This window comes from Populus euphratica, unplaced genomic scaffold (genome assembly GCF_000495115.2).
Source record: "Populus euphratica unplaced genomic scaffold, PopEup_1.0 scaffold371.1, whole genome shotgun sequence".
Lineage (NCBI taxonomy): Eukaryota > Viridiplantae > Streptophyta > Magnoliopsida > Malpighiales > Salicaceae > Populus > Populus euphratica.
The window spans coordinates 70409-92285 of NW_011500262.1; the positions used below are offsets into that span (position 1 = coordinate 70409).

The 21877-nt window shown below is 36.8% G+C and overlaps 2 protein-coding genes across 4 annotated transcripts; both read left to right on the plus strand.

The window, feature by feature from the left end:
• Window positions 1-678: 678 nt before the first annotated feature.
• On the plus strand, window positions 679-6074 carry LOC105112851 (serine/threonine-protein kinase BRI1-like 1). The gene is made up of 2 exons (XM_011008725.1): window positions 679-1396; window positions 1577-6074. Exon 2 carries the CDS (start codon window positions 1847-1849, stop codon window positions 5513-5515), a length of 3669 nt encoding a protein of 1222 aa, XP_011007027.1. The 5' UTR covers window positions 679-1396; window positions 1577-1846; the 3' UTR covers window positions 5516-6074.
• Window positions 6075-15412: 9338 nt separating this feature from the next.
• Window positions 15413-20635, plus strand: LOC105112852 (probable WRKY transcription factor 2). Of its 3 annotated transcripts, none has more exons than XM_011008728.1 (6): window positions 15413-15975; window positions 16734-17249; window positions 18297-18485; window positions 18659-19497; window positions 19589-19747; window positions 19879-20635. In XM_011008728.1, exons 2-6 carry the CDS (start codon window positions 16800-16802, stop codon window positions 20444-20446), a joined length of 2205 nt encoding a protein of 734 aa, XP_011007030.1. In that variant the 5' UTR covers window positions 15413-15975; window positions 16734-16799; the 3' UTR covers window positions 20447-20635. The 3 variants fall into 3 exon arrangements, with proteins under 3 accessions (XP_011007030.1, XP_011007028.1, XP_011007029.1); XM_011008726.1 differs by having other exon boundaries at window positions 15418-15975; window positions 18635-19497; XM_011008727.1 differs by lacking the exon at window positions 15413-15975 and adding an exon at window positions 16080-16230 and having other exon boundaries at window positions 18635-19497.
• Window positions 20636-21877: the final 1242 nt, after the last annotated feature.

Here is a 21877-nt window from a genome sequence, read left to right on the forward strand (position 1 = left end):
GAGGAGAATGACTAGAATCTTTTTAATAACATTATTGTTGTGTGAACTGAAGAGCATGCTAGCTTGAGTTAGGAGCGCTGCTACTGCCTCTATAAGAAATTTCCCCGAGTAACAATATATAATGGTAATCCTAATACAAACATGTATCAGGTGCAAATTAATTTTCATAGAACGCGAAATTTGAGAGAGAGAGAGAGAGAGAGAGCAAATAGGCTGGGATTTTCTTAATCTTTTTCTTGTGTTTTGCCATATATACTTGCACACCTGAATACATTCGAATCGAACATGGCGGTGGGTAAACTAAACTACATCATCATCGAAGATTATTCAGAGATGAAAAGAAAAGAGTACTGGAGGGGCCGGGGGGGCGGGGCAGTGAAGTGCCAAGAAAGGGGCAAACTTAGGGTGGTGAGCTAGCGTGTCTTGTGGCATGTTAAGATGAGATACACGTTGGGGGTAAAAAGCTACAGATTTCTAGTTATTATGCACGAGTATGAGGATGTAGCTTTCTCAGTATTTTTTTTAATTAAATTCGGGAAATGAAGATTTCGATACGGTAGAAGAAGTACCGTGGAGGATGAAAGATTAAACAAACAAAAAGAAATTGAGGTGAGAAATGGAATATATATATATATAAGGGAGGGAGGGAGAGGCGTACAAGCAAGCCAAAAGCTCCTCCTATTTCCTAGAAAAGATGGAGTTTGGAAGGGAGAGAGAAGAGAGGATGAAATCCAAAGGTTTGACTGTACCCGAAAAATGAGAACAAATTTTAAAAAATAAGTGGGGGAGCAACAGATTCACATCTCCCACAATTCACTCTTCCCTTCCCTTCCCTCCCTCCCTCCCTTTGCCTTCTCTCTCTCTCTCTCTCTCTCTGTTCCCTTGCCTACCCCCAATGCACCACCATTCAACCTGTCCTCTCAAGAGACTCACTACTACTAATATTCTATTCTCCTCTCTCTCCCTCTGAAATGTGTGCGTGTGGAGATTTCACTTTACTTGGTCTTGACATCTTTTTCTTTCTTTACTTCTATGCCTATTTTCTTCTCCTCCTCCTTTTCCTAAGCATCCACCTCTGCCTGGCACCTGGGCTGAGCAGCCTAGCACGACTGCTTGTTCTCGTTCGTGTTTCTGGCTGATTCTTGAATAATTTTGGTTTATTTGATTGGTAATGATGCTATTTCTAGTACTAGTTCATGTCTGTCACACGGTGGTAATGCTATCTGTCAACAAGTGACAGCCGACATTTCTTTCTTTCTGCACATCGTACCCTTCCCCTCACACACACGCACACTTCTGTCTTCTTCCTTAACTGATTCTCTGATTTCCTTGGACTTAATTTGTACTGTACAAGAAACCATCACATCACCTCCCCTCTACTTCATAACTTCTCCAGGTAAAATCCCCCCCTCCCTTCTCTTTCTCTTTTTTATTTTTTGATGTTATTATTATCAGTTTTTTTGGGGAAAAGGTTTGGAATTTTAGTACACTTGATTACTACCTTGATAGTGATTTCCACCATCTCTTTCTTTTCTTAATTTATTATTAATTAATACAACTTTTTTCTTTATTTCAGATTTTCAAGCAGCAAGTCAAAGTTTGGAAATTTGGTGAAATATGAAACCTCAGAAGATGATTTAATTAAGAACAGATCTCTAAATGCTTTGGGAGAGATGCTTCTTTGATTGGAAGGAAGATACAGAGAAGCTAACAGACAGAAGAAAGGAGAGATTAAGCTGTCATTTTTTCAAGATTGATTCAATTGCACCACTAATGCAGAGAGACTAATTAAGAGGGGATATTTCAGCAAATCTGAACACCCAGATTAACCCCAAAAGGAAAAAAAATGAAGAAACAATGGAGGATATCATCACAAAGGCCACCACCCAAAGCCATGATTAGAATCTTTGGTTATGTGTTGCTGTTGCTATTTATGCCATCATCATCACAAACCAGAGAGTTGTCATCGCAGCAAAGTACCAATGATGAAGTTGTGGGATTATTAGCCTTCAAGAAATCCTCTGTTCACTCTGATCCAAGTAATTTATTAGCCAACTGGTCTCCGAATTCTGCTACTCCATGTTCATGGTCAGGCATCTCTTGCTCTCTTGATTCCCATGTCACCACTCTCAACCTCACCAACGCTGGTCTGATTGGAACCCTAAACCTCTATAACCTAACTGGGGCCTTGCCATCTCTCAAACATCTTTATTTGCAAGGCAATTCTTTCTCTGCTTCTGATCTTTCTGCTTCCTCTTCTTGTGTTCTTGAGAGTCTTGACTTGTCTTCAAACAACATCTCGGACCCTCTTCCAAGAAAGTCCTTTTTTGAGTCTTGCAGTCACCTCTCTTATGTTAATCTCTCTCATAATTCCATTCCTGGTGGTTCCCTTCGATTTAGTCCTTCCTTGCTACAGCTTGACCTCTCTCGCAATACTATTTCCGATTCCACCTGGCTGGCCTACTCTCTTTCCACCTGCCAGAACTTGAATCATCTTAACTTCTCCGATAACAAGCTTGCTGGAAAACTTGCGGTGACTCCCTTGTCCTGCAACAGTTTATCGGTTTTAGACCTATCATACAATCTATTATCTGGGGAGATACCACCTAATTTTGTTGCAGACTCTCCATCTCTCAAATATTTGGATCTCTCACACAACAACCTCTCTGCCAACTTCTCCAGCCTTGATTTTGGGCACTATTGCAATCTTACTTGGCTCAGTTTGTCACAAAATAGGCTCTCCGGCATTGGATTTCCATTAAGTTTGAGGAATTGTTTGCTTCTACAGACGCTTAACCTCTCCCGTAACGAGCTACAATTAAAGATTCCTGGTACCTTTTTGGGGAGTTTCACGAATTTAAGGCAGTTGTCTCTGGCTCACAATCTGTTTCATGGTGACATTCCTCTTGAGTTGGGACAGACCTGTGGAACTCTACAGGAATTGGATCTATCAGCAAACAAACTCACTGGTTGCTTGCCGCTGACTTTTGCATCGTGTTCTTCTATGCAGAGTCTGAATCTTGGCAACAATCTACTCTCCGGGGATTTCCTCATTACTGTTGTAAGCAATCTTCAAAGTCTGATATATCTGTATGTTCCATTCAACAACATTACCGGTACCGTCCCTCTTTCTCTCGCAAATTGTACTCAGCTTCAAGTGCTTGACCTCAGTTCTAATGGCTTCACGGGGGATGTTCCTTCTAAGTTGTGTTCCTCCTCGAATCCAACAGCACTCCAAAAGTTACTCCTAGCTGATAATTACCTATCAGGAAAAGTTCCATCCGAGCTTGGAAGCTGCAAAAACCTGAGGAGCATTGATCTTAGTTTCAACAGCTTGAATGGACCAATTCCCTTGGAGGTTTGGACCTTGCCAAATCTTTTGGACTTGGTAATGTGGGCAAACAATCTCACTGGTGAGATCCCGGAAGGCATTTGTGTTAATGGAGGAAACCTCGAGACTTTGATTCTCAATAACAATCTCATCACAGGAAGCATTCCTCAGTCCATTGGTAATTGCACTAATATGATCTGGGTTTCTCTTTCCAGCAACCGGCTTACTGGAGAAATTCCTGCTGGCATTGGAAATCTAGTTGACCTGGCTGTTCTCCAAATGGGTAATAATTCACTTACCGGGCAAATACCACCAGAGCTTGGCAAGTGTCGGAGCCTCATTTGGCTTGATTTGAACAGCAACAACCTAACTGGTCCTCTTCCACCTGAGCTTGCAGACCAAGCTGGTCTAGTTGTTCCTGGAATTGTATCCGGGAAGCAGTTTGCATTTGTAAGAAATGAGGGTGGGACATCATGCCGAGGTGCTGGGGGACTGGTTGAATTTCAGGGGATCCGGGCAGAAAGGTTGGAAAATCTTCCTATGGTTCACTCTTGTCCTACAACAAGAATTTATTCTGGCATGACAGTTTATACATTCGTCACAAATGGCAGCATGATATTCCTTGATCTTGCCTACAATTCGTTGTCAGGAACTATCCCTCAAAATTTTGGTTCGATGAGCTATTTGCAGGTCTTGAACTTGGGGCACAATAAGCTAACTGGAAATATTCCTGACAGTTTTGGGGGTTTGAAAGCGATTGGAGTTCTGGATCTCTCACACAATGATCTCCAAGGATTTCTGCCAGGGTCTTTAGGGACTCTCTCATTTCTTAGTGATCTTGATGTGTCGAACAACAACCTCACTGGTCCTATCCCTTCTGGAGGGCAGCTAACTACTTTCCCCCAATCCAGGTATGAAAACAATTCTGGCCTCTGCGGTGTACCATTGCCCCCTTGTAGCTCTGGAGGTCACCCACAAAGTTTTGCCCCTCGGGGAAAGAAGCAATCTGTGGAAGTAGGGGTGGTCATTGGCATCACATTTTTCGTCTTATGCCTCTTTGGTCTTACATTGGCTCTTTATCGAGTAAAGAGGTACCAGCGGAAGGAAGAACAGAGGGAGAAGTACATCGACAGCCTCCCAACTTCAGGTAGCAGCAGCTGGAAACTTTCAGGTGTTCCTGAGCCTTTGAGCATCAACATTGCCACTTTCGAGAAACCTCTAAGAAAGTTGACTTTTGCCCATCTACTTGAAGCTACGAATGGTTTCAGTGCTGATAGCTTAATAGGGTCTGGTGGATTTGGAGAGGTATACAAGGCACAACTAAAAGATGGATGTATTGTTGCTATAAAGAAGCTGATTCATGTCACAGGTCAGGGGGACAGAGAGTTTATGGCAGAAATGGAAACTATTGGGAAGATCAAGCACCGCAACCTGGTTCCTTTGTTGGGTTACTGCAAAATTGGAGAGGAGAGGCTTCTTGTGTATGAATACATGAAATGGGGGAGTTTAGAGTCTGTTCTTCATGACAGGTCCAAAGGAGGATGCTCAAGGCTTGATTGGGCAGCAAGAAAGAAGATTGCAATAGGGTCAGCAAGAGGCCTTGCTTTCCTTCATCACAGCTGCATACCTCACATTATCCACCGTGACATGAAGTCTAGTAATGTTCTTTTAGATGAAAACTTTGAAGCGCGGGTATCTGATTTTGGAATGGCAAGATTGGTGAACGCCCTTGACACACATCTTAGCGTGAGTACACTTGCAGGAACTCCAGGTTATGTGCCCCCTGAGTATTATCAGAGCTTTAGATGCACATCAAAAGGGGATGTCTACAGCTATGGTGTCATACTTCTGGAGCTCCTCTCGGGCAAGAAGCCCATAGATTCCGCTGAGTTTGGTGATGATAACAACCTTGTTGGATGGGCAAAGCAGCTATATAGAGAGAAGAGAAGCAATGGGATACTGGACCCTGAGTTGATGACACAAAAATCTGGAGAAGCTGAATTATACCAGTATTTGAGAATCGCATTCGAGTGCCTTGATGACAGGCCTTTCAGACGGCCGACCATGATACAGGTTATGGCTATGTTCAAAGAGCTTCAGGTTGACTCTGAAAGCGATATCCTAGATGGATTCTCCTTGAAAGATGCAAGCATTGATGAATTCAGGGAGAAAGAGTCCAGCTAATGATGTTTAGCTTTTGATTGGACTTTAAGGTTTTGTCTTTTGGCACCTTTGATCTGCTCTGCCTGTGATTACAGATATGGAAGTGGTCATTTGCGCTTCTGAATTGGATATGGGGTAATCCTTCAAACTTCAGCTACTGTAAATAATAGAATGCTGAAATGACACTGAGAAAGTTGCTGGAAAATGGGGAGAGAACAAACGAGCGGGTCTTTCAGTTGCTCAACGATGGGTAACTTATACTTTTTGTTTCCATTGATCATGATGTATAATGCAAAAGACTTGAAACTGTCTCTCTTCACCATTAGCTTCTTTATTCCGTCACAGTTTTGCTAACTGATGCTTCACTATTTGTTTGTTTATTTTCCAATTATTGCTGTTTATAGGAAGCCATGATTTTAGAAATGAACACACAGTTCTGTAAAGTTGTAGTGGTAGCATTGTTGGAAAGTAAATCACAAAGTACATTTCTTGCATTTAGTAGTAAACTTCAGTAGATGATGTGGAACGGATTACGGCAATTGATTCAGGAATATGATGATCCACAAGCATTTCTTTTCCAGTCAACCCCTGTAACATTCCCATTAGTCTTTTGCCCCTATCCTTTTACGGATCGTCATGAAGGCTATACCGTTTCAAGCTGCTTTAGATTTATTACACACCCCAAATCAAGTTGCAACACACGCCGCCATCCATTTAACTGAAGCGCCCCTGGGGAGGCTGCTAAAGATTATCTAAGTTTCTTTTCAAGAACCCTGTAGAATTTTTGACATCATCCTATTGAGATTCATTGAGAATGTAATAAGAAAGTTTTGGAATGTAATTAGATTTATATTCTCGTTGTTGATTGCAACCGTTGTAAACAAGCAGCATCTCAAGTAATGGAATCTCTTGTAACAACTTGTGCTCATCTCATTGCGCTTTCAAAGGATCCATTGGCAGTGTAAAACGGATAAATAAAGAAAGAAAAGGCAACTCTTGACAATATGGTGACATAAGCAAATGCTGGTGATTTTTGTCTGATATATGGCATCCTGCGTGTTGAGTGTTAGGCCCGTTATGATCTTTGTTTGCCTGTTTTATCAAGAAAGGTCTAGCACTAGGTTTCTGCTTAGGAATATGAATCTTTTGAGCATCGTCAACATCTCTTTTATTTAGATTCCAGGACTCAAAACTCTCTCATGATGTTCTTGATAGAACTCTTGTGGTTGATAAAGATGCATTTGTCAACACAAGCATGCATGTAAACAAATCTTTCCTGGCTCGAATTCTTCCTACTGAAAGTCCTCAGATTGCTTCTGATTTTAGGGAAGAAAAAAAAACCCAACGTGGCCCACCATTCCTGTTTTCTTCAATCCAGTTTGATTTTTTTTTTCATTTTTTTTATTCCAAGACGTCATCTAGTCTCAAATCCATCCAGTTGGGGGATTGATCATGAATAACAATGTTGTTGTTTTTTAATTATTTTTTGGTTGAGGATAAGATTGTTTCTGTTCCTTCTCAATTCTCATGGCATTAGCATAGTCCCTTATGTTCTTTTTTGGTGATGCAGGCATTTCAAACCATGCCTTTTACATGGAGCTATTTCTGTGAGAAATTAAAGCAAATGTTACAGTGAGCTCAACTGTGCAGCTCCATGCACCTGAGTCGAGCCCCCTCCCTATAGCTTCCATAATATTTATTATAATCCTTTTTTGGGTTCTGTACAGAAAAAATATATAAAAAGATAAAAAATATAGTCAGAAAAAATTCAAAAAAATAATGACAGTATAAAGAGAATTTCAGAACACTTAGAAAATGACTAAAAATTAGTTGAGGAGATTTAAAAATACAAATATTGAAATTTAATAGTATATTGTTGGCCGACGAAAGCCTTGTAGATGAAGAAAATTTGATTGGAAGAAGAAAAGTCCAAAATCAAATATTTATGAATTCAATTAAATTTTATTAAAGGTTTAATTAAATTTATGGAAAGTTTGATTACAAGAAAAAATTGATGTTTAATTCAATTTAGGCTTTAATTAAAATAAATTAAAGTTCTAAGGTCAGATTATATTTTTTAAGAGTTGATTTGATCAAATCAGGGGCTTAATTGCATAAATATTAAAGTTTAATGGTCAATTAAGGACTTGATTGAAGAAATTCAAAATCAAGGACTAAACTAAAAAAAGCTCATGAATAGAGGGACTGATTTGAAAATTAGCTCTTTGGTGCCTTTTTTCTTTAAATGAAATGATGCATTTTTGTCAAAATAGTGTCATTTTATTGCATTATTATTATTATTATTATTATTATTATTATTATGCTAATAATAATAATAATAATATAAGGAGGGTGAGCACGAAATAATGTCGTTTTGAACGACACCGTGCTTCTTCTTCCCCTGCACATGGCAGAGGCAGGGGAAGAAGTTTCTCTCCCTGCAACACAGTCTCTCTCTCTCCACCCCACTTGCTTAAGAAACCCAGCAAGGACCCATGCCCAAACATGCCCTGCCACCACACCATGCCACAATGATGAAGAAAGTTAGGGGAGCTATGCTCTGCCAGCAACTCCCTAGCTCAACTTACCCTATTTTTTAGCACCCCCTCCTCTAGTAAGTTGACCCTCTCCTTCTCTGCCTATAAATACTAGAGGACTGGTGCTAAAAAAAATAGGGGGGAATTTTTCTGAAGAGAAAGGGGTGAAGAGCAAAGGAAGAAAAACACAAAGTAAAAGGAGAAAAGAAAAAAATAGGGGAAAGAATAAAGAAGAGAAAACAGGGAAGGAAACAGGGGGGAGAGACCAGAAGATGGGGAAAAATTGAAACAGAAAAAGAGAGGGAAAGAAAAATCAAGGTAGAACAGAGGAGGGAAAGGGAAAAAGAAGAAAAAAAAGGAGAACAGAGAACAGATAAAGGAACGAGCTAAAAGAAAAATAAGGATTACTATCTTTAAAATATCTCTTATTTACCCTCGTTGTGGGGGTGTGATCCTAGTCAGGGTTTGTTTAAAAAAATATTCCATCAGGCTTAAATGAGGACAATAAGGGATATAATCTTTAGAAAGTGAAGGGATAACAAAGATGGTCTGTTTTCATTTCAAATAAGGTCAGTTAAAACTGATAAATTTTGACTTCATTCGTTGAATGATTTGGAAATCCATAATTGGTGGATAATTTTATCAAGCAGTACAAGTACAACCTCGACATCACTCCCAACAAAACCAGCTTGCCCAATCTAGAGAAAAGAACAAGAAAGAATAAGGGAACACGCTCAAAGATGGCGAGAATCAGCTGTTGAAGTACATCCTCCACTTCTGGACAAAGAGATGGTCTCTTTATTTGCCAACACACTCAAAGCGCCATATTACAAACATGTGATGGGTAGTTCAACCTAATAATTCATTGACTTTATGATAGTGTATAAATGCATAGAGCAAGGTGTCAAGAGTGGTAGAATTTCTGCACCTATCGAGAAAAAAGGCTTCAAAAGAAAACAAGTCCATCATGTTGAAGATAACTATAAGGATAGGAGAAACTCATCCAAAAACTACTACATTCCATCCCACATTGTCAACATTAAAAAACATGAGCCCTAAAATTTTAAAGTCAAAAGCTAAATTAGAAATTACCAAAGAGTCTAAGAACAATTACCTCCATTACTGCTGCCCCTAAATGAGATGTACCATAAACTATTAAGCATTGGGTAGATAACTCTTGATTCTCGAGTACTTTGCAGCCACCTGATCCTAATTTGTAAAGCTAGAGCTCACTTGTGAATACCATACTGGTATTGCTGGGCATAGCATCCATACTTGCAGCGTCTTTAAGAGAAAGCTTCTACAATTAATCAAGGCTAGGTGAATAGAATTGGAAGAAACCCATAATATGAACACAAACCCATTGCAATCATAACAAATAAAAATAATAGCATAAGAATCAACTAAAATTACTTCCTCAGTAACGGCACCAAAATTTTTTACGATGTCACAATCGCATAAATTAATTACCTTAGCTTCAAACACAACACACAAGATAGTATAGAGCAAGCAAGAGATTGATCCCATGAGGAAGGTTCAAGTTAGATTTTTATACTAGATGATATGCAATTTTCAGGGAGGGGGGGGGTTGGATGTTATCTAGGCTAAAGAAAGAAAAACAAAAAACTATCAAGCAAAATTTAATAAAATCAAAAAATTATCAAGAGAATAAACTTTGGTCGCAAGCACACATCCACTTATAAAAATTAGAATTGATCATGGAAACGAGACATCAATTTATATTTTGAATTTTTATCCCTTCTTAACATTAGTTACTTAATAGATCCGCCATATAACTAACATTAACCATCAAACAACTACAATGTCCACACTAGTAATCTAATTCAATGATAGCCTTAAGAACTATATAAGTTGATTAATCAAGAAAACTTAATTGTCTGTAATCTATGTTTGATTTGATTGAATGTTCTCCCTAATATTAATACCCCCGCCATAATTATTAAACTCAGTTGCTTTACAAGTTCATATACCACAACTCTGGTTTTGATATCAAACTTAGCAATAGATTGTCTACAATAATAACTTTGAATATGTTCTAACAATTAAAATAAACAATCTTAGAAAAAATAAGTATAAGAGAACAAACATATTCATCATATAAACTGAAAAGAAAAGGTAAAATAAATCTCACAATTCTTGAAATTCGAAGGTTTTCATGTCATTACAACTAAGAAAATGAGTTTAGCCTTGCATATTTGTTGAAAAACTAATGAAAAAGAAAGAGGAAAGCATGATTTCAGGCTTCTTAGAGGAGGGGGGCATTTTTCTCCTCTTGGTTGGCTGCCCCCATTTTGTTCTCTCATTCTTTTTATATGACCTAATTACCGGACAGTGTTCCGGTTTGGATTGCACCGCTATCTCTTTTCTAGGTTTGACCATCTCTTTGTCCTTTCAATTTCAGTTCTTAAAGTCATCAATCAATCCTTTCATTTATGTGATAGGCCTACATTTAAAATAAATATTTACCATAAATTAAAGGTATCTTATATTATTAGATATATTATTATAAAACATGCTTTAGTTAAGGAGTTATTGATACTTCAAGTGCAAAATAATGACATAAAACCTTGATAAAAAATGCACTTTTAAGTACTAATCATTTAGATTGCTGGAACTCCAGATATGGGCCAAACACTAAACAGTGCACGGGCTAGAGGACATATTCAGACTTCTTTGTTGTTGCTACAATTTGGACTTACAAATGGTCTTTTTAAATCTTGAGCTCCATATAAACATTATAGGCCTAAATCTTACATTTCTATCCATATAAAGTAGACTATTGTAGGCTTAAATCTTACCTTTCTATCCATATAAAGTAGACCTAAAAGACCCAATTTGGACTGCACCATCTTTTTTTCTAAGTTTGGCCATCTCTTTGTCCTTTCAATTTCAGTTCTTAAATTCATCAATCAATCCTTTTATTTATGTGATAGGCCTGCATTTAAAATGAATATTTACCATAAATTAAAGGTATCTTATATTATTAGATATATTATTATAAAACATGCTTTAGTTAAGGAGTTATTGATACTTCAAGTGCAAAATAATGACATAAAACCTTGATAAAAAATGCACTTTTAAGTACTAATCATTTAGATTTCTGGAACTCCAGATATGGGCCAAACACTAAACAGTGCACGGGCTAGAGGACATATTCAGACTTCTTTGTTGTTGCTACAATTTGGACTTACAAATGATCTTTTTAAATCTTGAGCTCCATATAAATATTGTAGGCTTAAATCTTACCTTTCTATCCATATAAAGTAGACCTAAAAGACCCAATTTGGACTGCACCATCTTTTTTTCTAAATTTGGCCATCTCTTTGCCCTTTCAATTTCAGTTCTTAAATTCATCAATCAATCCTTACATTTATGTGATAGGCATGCATTTAAAATGAACATTTATCACAAATTAAATGTATACTATATTATTAGATATGTTATTATAAAACATGCTTTAGTTAAAGAGTTATTGATACTTTAAGTGCAAAATGATGATATAAAACCTTAAAATTAGGCTTCCAAACTTAATTTTTTATCAATTAAGCCTAAAATAAAATTAATTTGATCCATTTAAAATATAATTAAGTCCTTACACTTAATTACATCCTTCAATTAGAACTAAATTGATTCTTAAACATAATTAAAATTTAATTTGGCCCATGATTAAATCAAATTAGCCTATTAAAAATTTAATTATATTCTCGGACTTAATTTTTATGCAAATTCATCCAATAATTATTTTATTTGACCTTGAATTTATATTTTTTTCTTTATTTTTAGGCATAATAAGGTATAATTAGGCCTTGAATTCCTCCAAAATTACAGCTTGATTCCCTAATTTGCTTTCTCTAACTTTTCAGTCTTTATTGTTATTTTTTTTATTTTAAAAAGAAAATGATTTATGAGAAATAACTCAGAATTGAGTTATGACACATAATAACCCATTTCTGGTGGATATGGGGTGGATCATTAGCCCATCCTACATGACTAAGTTAAGTCCAGTCTTGCAGAAAGTAGGCCTAATTTTCTATAGGCCGGGTCCGGCCCGGTAAAAGAAATATATAAAAAATTATTTTGAAATTCATGATTTTCCCGCGTAAATGTTTAATGATATTTTGATTAATATTAGTTTATATTTTTATACTATAAAGATACAAATCTAGTATTAAAATGCCCCGTTTTCATAAAAATGAAACGTTTTTATGCATACAACCAAGTCTTTCAAAGATTAAAAAAAAATCATATTATGTTTTCATATAATACAAAAAACTTCAAAATATGTTTTAACATGTATTTTGACTTTAATAACCAATTTATTAAACTCACAAGAACTAGACTAAAATTTCAAAAAAAAAATTATTTTGTTTGTCTTATAGTATCTAGGGTACTATATTACACGTAAAAAGTATTCCGGATATCAAAGTTTTTTGTGGATGGTGGAATTTTTAGGTTTTACCCGATAAAATAAAGATTTCTTTTCTTAAACTATAGATAGATCAAAAAAATTAGAAAACATGACAAGACCGTAGATTTTTATCAAACAATAAAACAATGTAGCTTACTTTAAATATGACGTAGTTAAAATATTAATATTTTATCTTTACATATACATGACAAGACCATAGATTTTTATCAGACAATAAAACAATATAGCTTACTTTAAATATGACGTGGTTAAAATATTAATATTTTATCTTTACATAATCAGTCTCTATATTTAATTTTTAAAATCAATTAGAGTTTTTAATAATTAAAATATTAAATAATAATTTTTATTTTATTTTTTTAATAATAAAAAACAAAAATTTCTTATACCTTCGTATTCGTAGAAGGCATGGACAAATTCCACAATGCCACACACGTGGAAAAACATTACAGGGCATTTCCTAACCTGCATGTGACTGTGTAGATAGATACCTGCATTCAACGTATGATCTCCTTGATTACAGTGCTTCAATCCTTTCCTGTCTAATCATTCAAGTCAGTCCTGAATCACGATTGATGCCTGTAAAACATCCATGACTTGGAAAGGCCCACAGACAAGTATATATGCAACCCAAGTAAGATAGTTTTCTAGGCTCAGTATGGGCCAAAACAATGCTAATCCAAGGCACACGTCTACTGCACAGCAGGGCTCTTTCAGCTCTTCTAAGATGGGGTCCATATGGCCCACTGGGAACAGAATCTTGAGATTATTCAGCCATGGAATTCAGTCCAAGGAGAGGTCCCATTGACAGGAAAACTGGCTAATTCTCTGACTCGAGTTCTACCTTGAAAGAGTCCAAGATTGGCTTACAGCGTCCCAATCCCACCCTTTTTGAGGTCCCCCACCAATAACAACTTTTATAATTTTCCTGGGTTTGTGACAAAAATGGAGACAAACAGGTTGTGAAAGTCACACAGCAGACAGCACCTCACTAGGCTTAAACGGTTGCTTGGTCTCTAGCATGAATCAAGGCGTCTCGAGCAACAAATTCTGAAGATAAAGTGCAGGTCCTTCGGCTTTGGTAAAAATAGAGGTACGTGATGAGAATATGTTCACGAACATTTCACAAGTCAGAACTAAATAAGAATTAGCATATACATATATCCCTGTCATGATTTCATCTCTGATGTTGCTTCCATTTCTTAGTTTTTCTTTCTAAAAAGCGGTAGCAGGCAGTAATCTCCCAAGCATGTTACCGCAGGAAAGGTGAAATCAGTCCTGCAATGGGGGTCCACTTGCCAATGGATTTGATTTGTTGTGAAAACATGGGCAGTGTAAAAAAGACAAACACTTGGTCAAAGAGTATCTTTTTGACTGGGAAGCGAGGTAAGATGAGATGAAAGAAAGAAAGAAGTGCCCATCGGACGTCTCATTTCCTGGATAATCCTTTCCACATCAAAATCACAGACCGAACCAGCAAATAAGACTTGTAATCAGCAAATAGAGTGAGATTGCACCATGCATGCAGCAGCACTACTTCTCACTCCTAACTTGTGATTCTGAGAGTGAATGATTGAATTGAGAAAAAGGGGTGAAAGTATTCTTTTTGGTTGATAATACTGTTGCATGCATGCCTGCCTGCCTGCCTCCCTGCTATTAAATGATCTGACGATCATCGTTTATCACTGTCAATTAAACGTGAAATAACTTTTCATCGCGTGCATTCAAAGATTTTTGGTTGAAAACTTACCACTACTAGCCGGCTAGTCCTGTGTGACATTGCGTTGGTGATCATTGCTAGGTTGTCCATGAACAGGGTAAGGTTAGGTTTGAGGTTAGGAATGTTACATTTGCAGTCCAACTTGGTATATCTATTTCTCTTTATGATAGCTAGCTTTTGAAAAACTATATGTTTTCATTACATTTTTTTTTCCATGATGGCGAGGATGTCTTTAAGCAATTTATAGGTTAATTAATATTATTTCTCTTAAGAAGATAATCTTAAAATTGCATCTCCTGTTTTAACTTGAAATATTTAAGATTTCAAGAATTGTTTTTTTTATATATATATAAAAGGGAATAGGATGGTAGGAAGAATAGCTTTAATTACTTGATTGGTGAGTGGGCAGCTCCTCACAAGATCAGATCAGATCAGATCAGAGCGCCAGCAGTACCGAAAGAAAATTCTTTCTCCCTTATTTAGCAAAGGAGGGGAGAGAGTAGGATGAGGCCGGTATTGCTGCGTTGCATTTGCACTGAAAAGATTAGGGAATTGGATCCCCTTAACAGTCAGAATTAGGAAATGTAACGCTCTACTATGATTTATTACTATGAAACATAAAATTAATCCTTATTATTATGAGTTTGTAAGATGGTTCCAAGAGAGAGGTTTAAAAATGGGAATTAAGCCCTTTTCCATTTGTCCCCATCCTAGACTCCATGATCCTGCATCCTTGGGGCCTCCGTACGTTCACAAAGCAAGCAAGACTCTTAAAATCCATGGTGAATGTGCTCTTGAATAAAAGTGTTGAGAATTACTTTTCTTTTTTTTTTATTTGGTAATAAAAACAATATTCGAAAAAACTAATCCAAAAACCAGAATCTAAGATCATTTTTAACCGCAGCACCAGGAGAGGATGGATTGGATGATTAGGAGATTATTGGATCTCAATAGAAGATTGAGTTAGTTATAACATCTTTCACTTTCATAGGAGGTAAAACACACAGGTGTTAGGCACCTATGAAATTTGACACCCCAACGTTACACATATTTGCCATTATTGAATCTTGTTTTTCCTCTTCATTCCAGCCTCAGCAACCACTCTTTTATCCCCAAAATCCCAAATCCTTAATCCCCTGCAACCCTCCCTCCTCTGCACCCTGCCTTTTCAAATCCATCTCGACCACCCATCTCAAGACATGTTTGGCAACACTGCCCTTCAGCACCCGCGTGGCACTTCCTAACTGCATCTGCTGAGAAGGGCCCCACACCTTGCTGTTTATTTATTCAAGAGAGTTAAAAAAAATGCTGGCGAAAGAGGAAGGTTATTGTGGAAACTAGAAACAAGAAGATGAAACATGCTGTTCCATAAAGCTTTTGTTTTTTGCTTTCTTTTCCTTTTCATTCTTCAAAGATTCCATCCATTTCTGGTCCCCCACCATTCCATTTCCACAATCATCTCCTCTCCTTTTTAACCCTGTCTGTTGGTTTTTATTTTTGTTTTAAAAAACCTCTTGACTGTAAATAAATAAAGGTGATTCCTTTTTGTGATTTTGGTTTTCAAAATCAATAAACATCATCATATCATTTTTGGGCTAAAACAAAAAAGTTGGTCATTTCCATTTCTATTGAATTAAACAGAGAGGTGATCAAAGGAACCGGACTTCATTCATTGAAGGGGCAGGTTGGTGGTGGTGGTGGTGAAGGTTGAGGTGTGGTGGTGGGTCTTTTTCCTAAGATATCATCATCTTAGCCTGACTCCTTAATCAATCAGGTAATCATTTTTAATCATTCTCTCTCTATCTCCCTTTTTTTTTTTGTATCTCTCAAGTTTTTAAACTCTTTATTAATATTATTGTTATTGTTGTTATTGTTATTATTGTATATCTGACAGGTATATCTTCCCTGCCATTTTAAGATACTGACCTTCAGCTTCATAATTTAAATCACCTTTTTAGTCTAAATCTTGGACTTTATTTTGTGGGGTGTTTTTTAATCTTCAGAATCTTTCTTATGTTGCGTTCTTTGGGTAATATCAAATGCCTTATTATTGTTAGATCTTGATGGGAAATATTTAAGCTTGGATGTTATGTGTTTCTAAGTTTGTAAATTTTTATCCCTTTCATTTTATTGGTTTTTAATGCTTAGTTGGAATTGGAAATCAGGCTGAGTTGGGTTCAATTTGAATAAGTTACTGGCAAAGTTGTTACTTGATAGCCGAATCTCTTTTTGATAACTGAAAATACATTGTTTGGATGCAATTTTTGTTTTTGTGTTGCTTTCCGGTTATTGTATACTAACCTCAAGTATGTTGCAGTTTGTTGAGTGAAAGTGTTGGTTTTGTAGCTTGAGTAAAACAAGAATTCAGTTGAAAAGGGCAACCTTTTTCGACCTTTTTTTCTACTTACATGCCCTTTGCAACTAAATTTATGGGGTTTTGTTTTCTGGCATGTTTGTGATTTGTGATTCTTTGAACTCCTGGGACTGTATTTTATTGAGCCATGTAGTAATATGCTTGCTTAAATCTTTCAGGCACTTAGCCGTCCCCATCGCCTTGGCTAATAGCTGCCTCAGACCTTGTTCCAAGGTTTTGGAAACATGGCTGGGATTGATGATAATGTTGCTATAATTGGTGACTGGGTACCTCCTAGTCCGAGCCCAAGAGCATTTTTCTCAGCAATGATAGGTGATGACATTAACTCAAGTACAATCACAGAACCCCATGGGGAGAATAGAACTAAAGGGCTCTTTCTGGGACAACCAGAGCAGATGACAACAGGAAATGCTGAAAAAAAGGATGGAGCACGAACTAGTGGTGCCCAGTTGACTGAATTGGGTTCATTTTCTGAGCAAAAATCAAACTCACGTGGAGGTCTCGTTGAAAGAATGGCAGCCAGAGCTGGATTTAATGCTCCAAGGTTGAATACAGAAAGTATCAGGTCTGCTGAAACTTCACTGAACCCTGAGATTAGGTCTCCTTATTTGACAATTCCACCTGGTCTCAGCCCAACAACCTTGCTGGATTCTCCAGTTTTCCTTTCAAACTTGGTAAGTTTTGGAATCTTGAAATTCATACATGCTGTTTGGTTGGCTCTTGGCCTTCAAGAGAAGTATTGTTGCCACCTTTGAGAAAAATGGAATCTGAGGAGACAGTGACAAGCTCTCAAGATTTGCAATCAATGCTTTATTCAAGTTAGATCAGAATAACAAAGAACTGAATCCAATAACATAACTTATTATATGCCAGATTGTTGCGCCAAGGCATTAATTCTGGTTAAGCTTTGATCATTATGAGCTCAATTAAATATAAGTACGACTTCTAGTTTTGATTTCTGTATTTATTGCCCAAATACAATGTCCTCATTCTGGGGTTGTTGCTTTCTTCTTTTCCCTTTTCTTCACATCTTGACGGATTAGGACCCTGATTTGTTACTTAAGATTATTGGTTGCTCGTATAAATTATAAGAGATCACTGGAAGATGTTTAGCTTTTTTTAATAATTTATAATTTTAGGTCATCTTCATATTTCTCTGTTTATTCAAGCATGATCTCATCATGTTTGATGGAATTTTGGGAAACAGATATTTTGGCATGTGATGACTGAATCTTTTCACACTGAAATTACATACAACAAATCTGGATTATGTGACAGCTTAGCTATAGATATCAATGTTTCAGTCAAATGCGAAAGTTTTAATTTTGTGCTGCAGCTCAAAAATTATGTAGGCCCTACCTTGCAAGTACCCATTTATCATGATGTTGTTGCTGTAAATCAGTGTCTTATGCTTGGACATGCATATTAAATGTCTTTTGATTTGGAAATAGGTTGACAAGCTATGGATTAATATCTGCACACCAGAGCATGTCTGGAGTAGCCACAGAAAAACCTTGATAAAACATGCTTTTTTGATATTTCTGAGGTCAAATTACTCAGTTCAAGGCTATTCTATCTGGCAATGACCATTGTTTGAGGCTCACTCAGTAGCATCTTAAATCTCTAATTTTTTTCTCTTTCCAAGATCAACGTTATATTACATTAATAGTACATTGAAAGTAAAAACATTTTTTTATGAGTTTTTCTGCCTTGCTCCTCAGGCTCAGCCATCTCCAACTACTGGAAAGTTTTCATTTTTTCCAAATGGTAGCAGTAAGAACTCCACAGTCAGCTCCAAACTTCCTGACAGAAGTAAAGAAACTTTCTTTGAAGACATCAATTCATCTTCTTTCGCATTCAAGCCTATGGGAGAATCGGGCTCTTCATTTTTCCTTGGTGGAACAAGCAAGGTAATTACACTTGGCAGTCTTGCCTTTTGACTATTTGTTTGGACAAAAAAAAAAAACAGCACTCTAAGCGTGAGACTTAGAAGGGAGTGGATGATATAAATAGGTAAATAATATCTGTCTTAGGGTTAAAATTTGCCTTCTTCATACAGATAACTTCAGCCACTTTCCCACAGCAATCCTTTCCCAGTATTGATGTTTCTGTTCACTCTGAAAATGCTCATCAGTCACATGATGTTGCACCCACCAAAGTTCAGTCTGAGAGTAGAAACTCCCTTCATTTTCCAGCAGAATTCTTCAAATTGACAACTGAAAAGGATAATGGAGGAAATACTGTAGCAGATCAGAGGACTTTTGATACTGTTAGTGGCAATGCTGAGCATTCTTCACCTCTTGATGAGCAACAAGATGAAGAAGGAGATCAAAGAGCCAGTGGAGATTCAATGGCTGCTGGTGGTACTGGTGGCACGCCATCTGAAGATGGATATAATTGGAGAAAATATGGACAGAAACAAGTAAAAGGAAGTGAATATCCACGGAGTTATTACAAGTGCACTCATCCAAATTGCCCAGTTAAGAAGAAAGTGGAACGTTCTCTCGAGGGCCATATAACAGAGATCATATACAAGGGGGCACACAGCCATCCCAAGCCGCTACCCAACCGGAGGTCAGCTGTTGGATCACTGGATACACAACTGGACATTCCTGAACAAGTTGGTCCACAGATTGGTTCTGTTAATGATTCGGCATGGGCAGGTACACAAATGGGAAATGCTGCAGGGACTTCTGATTGGAGGCGTGACAATGTTGAGGTTACATCTTCAGCATCTGGGGGCCCAGGCCCTGAAGTTGGGAATCCATCCTCCTTGGTACAGGCTCAGAGTGGAACTCCCTTTGAGTCAGCTGATGCCATTGATGCCTCATCTACCTTTTCAAATGATGAAGATGATGATCGGGCTACACATGGCAGTGTAGGTTACGATGGTGAAGGAGAAGAATCTGAGTCGAAGAGAAGGTTACCACTCCATCTCTTTGTTTTTCCATGCATGCACCTCTCATGACGTCATTGTCAGCACAAGATTTACTGATGTTGTTTGACATCTCAGGAAAATTGAAACATACGCAACTGAAATGAGTGGAGCCACTAGAGCTATTCGTGAGCCTAGAGTTGTGGTCCAGACAACCAGTGAGGTGGATATCCTTGATGATGGATATCGCTGGCGGAAGTATGGGCAGAAAGTTGTGAAAGGAAATCCAAATCCTAGGTTGTTAAATCAACATTGGCCTCTTGTTCAAACTCCCAGCCCACAAATGATAATAATCCTTCTTTCTTGTGCAGAAGGCAAGAAATCAAGTGTTCACAATTTGAAATTGATAATCGGGTGATTTTTTGCAGGAGTTATTACAAGTGTACTAGTACAGGCTGCACGGTTAGAAAGCATGTGGAGAGGGCATCACATGACCTCAAGTCAGTGATCACTACGTATGAGGGGAAGCACAATCACGATGTTCCTGCTGCTCGCAATAGCAGCCATGTGAACTCTGGCACCTCCACTGCCACCCCAGGCCAAGCTGCTGTTGCTGTTCAAACCCATGTTCACAGACATGAACCATCACAGGTTCACAACAGCATGGCTAGGTTTGAGCGGCCTCCTGCATTTGGATCCTTCAGCCTGCCTGGAAGGCAGCAGCTGGGGCCTTCGCCTGGCTTCTCATTTGGAATGAATCAACCTGGCTTGGCCAATCTTGCGATGGCTGGCTTAGGTCAGGGCCAACCAAAGATGCCTGTTATGCCCATCCATCCATACATGGCGCAGCAACATCCTGGGAATGAAATGGGATTCATGATGCCGAAAGAAGAACCAAAGGTGGAGCCTGTGACAGAACCTAGTCTGAACCTCTCCAACAATCCAACACTGTATCAGCAAATCATGAGTAGGCTGCCTCTTGGGCCTCAGATGTAAAATCTTCCATTTCCTTATATTCTCAAACGTTTATTTATTGTTGTTATAATTATTTTACTTCTGTTGCAAGGAAAATAGAAAACTTTCACTCCTCTCTCTATATATAAATGGGCAAAAACCATTCGTTCTCATTTTCCTCTTGATGTGGTGCTCTCATTTATGCATCGAAGCAAAAGCAGTATTTTCCGAGGAGGAAGCGCTGCTTGAGGTGTATCAAATCAGTGTTTTTAGATCTGTACTGCACTATCAAATTGGTTGGGATTGCAATGCGATATTAACAGAAACCTTACCCGAGGCGGAGGTTGGAGTTTCACACGGTGAAATTATTATTTTAGTTTTAGTGAAAAAAATAAGATGTTTTGTTACTTATAGTAGTTTTGTCTTTTCTGGAGTTCTATTTAACATTAGAATTGTTCCGGGGTGTGAATTTTTTTAATTTTTGCAATTAAAATATATTTTTACCTCTAGAATTGTTCACAAATGATTATTTAGTTTTTAAAAAAATTTTAGAAAGTCAAAATATTTATTTACTTCTCAAGCACCAAAAAAAAAATTATTATTACAGCTGTATCAAGGATTTTTTTTTTTGTTTTTCACTTATTAGAGAATAAGTAAAAATTTATTTTTACCCTAAAAAACAAAAATCAAGGCATAAGTCTCTGGCATCTGTGTCTCTCTCTCTCTCTTTTTTTTAATTCTTAAGTTTATTAAGAGCATTCTTGTATTTTTCATTTGGAAACCTGCTTTAAAAAATTTGTTGGTGCGTAATAATGACGTACTGATATATGGGTATGTTTTTTTTATTGTTTATAAAGTTTTTGGCTCTTTAATAAAAGTATTTTATATTTTTAATTAAAATTTATGTTATTTTATTATTTTTAATGTAGCCTTTATTATCTTTATTTTTTCCCTTATGTGAAAGTTTTTCTTTTTAATTTATCTCTCCAATTTATTGTTTTAATCTCTCTAATTTATTTTTTAATTTGATTTTTACCTTTATTTTTTTAATCACAATTTTTTGGGTGTTTAATTTTTTTTTATGTTTTATCTTTTAATGTTTAATTTACTTGGGAAAATGGGTTTTTGAGTTTTTCTTTTTTTGTGTTTTCAATCTAATAAGTTCATATAGTTTGAGACTCTTTTTTTTCTTCTCATTTTTTTTATGATTTTATTATTTTATACTATTGTAAAAAAATTGGTTAAGTGGTTGTTTTTAATTTTTTTCTGTATTGGTTTATTATGTCCTGGGTTTTTCTAATATGTTTTTAATAGAATTTTTTTAAAAAAATATTTTTTTTGTATTTGTTTTTTGAGGAGTTCTTTTTTATATATATACAAATGAGCTTTATTTTATAAAAAAATATTTATTGTAAAATAATATTTATGATATACTTAGCTTTGCATAATATTTTTTATTTTATTTAATTAGTT

Excerpts from the sequence above, each read along its gene's own strand:
- LOC105112852 (XM_011008726.1), top strand. The coding sequence starts at position 16,800 with ATGGCTGGGATTGATGATAATGTTGCTATAATTGGTGACTGGGTACCT. Across the intron at positions 17,250-18,296 it reads CAGTTTTCCTTTCAAACTTG|GCTCAGCCATCTCCAACTAC; the intron begins GTAAGTTTTGGA and ends CTTGCTCCTCAG. Across the intron at positions 19,748-19,878 it reads AAAGGAAATCCAAATCCTAG|GAGTTATTACAAGTGTACTA; the intron begins GTTGTTAAATCA and ends GATTTTTTGCAG.
- LOC105112851 (XM_011008725.1), top strand. The coding sequence starts at position 1,847 with ATGAAGAAACAATGGAGGATATCATCACAAAGGCCACCACCCAAAGCC.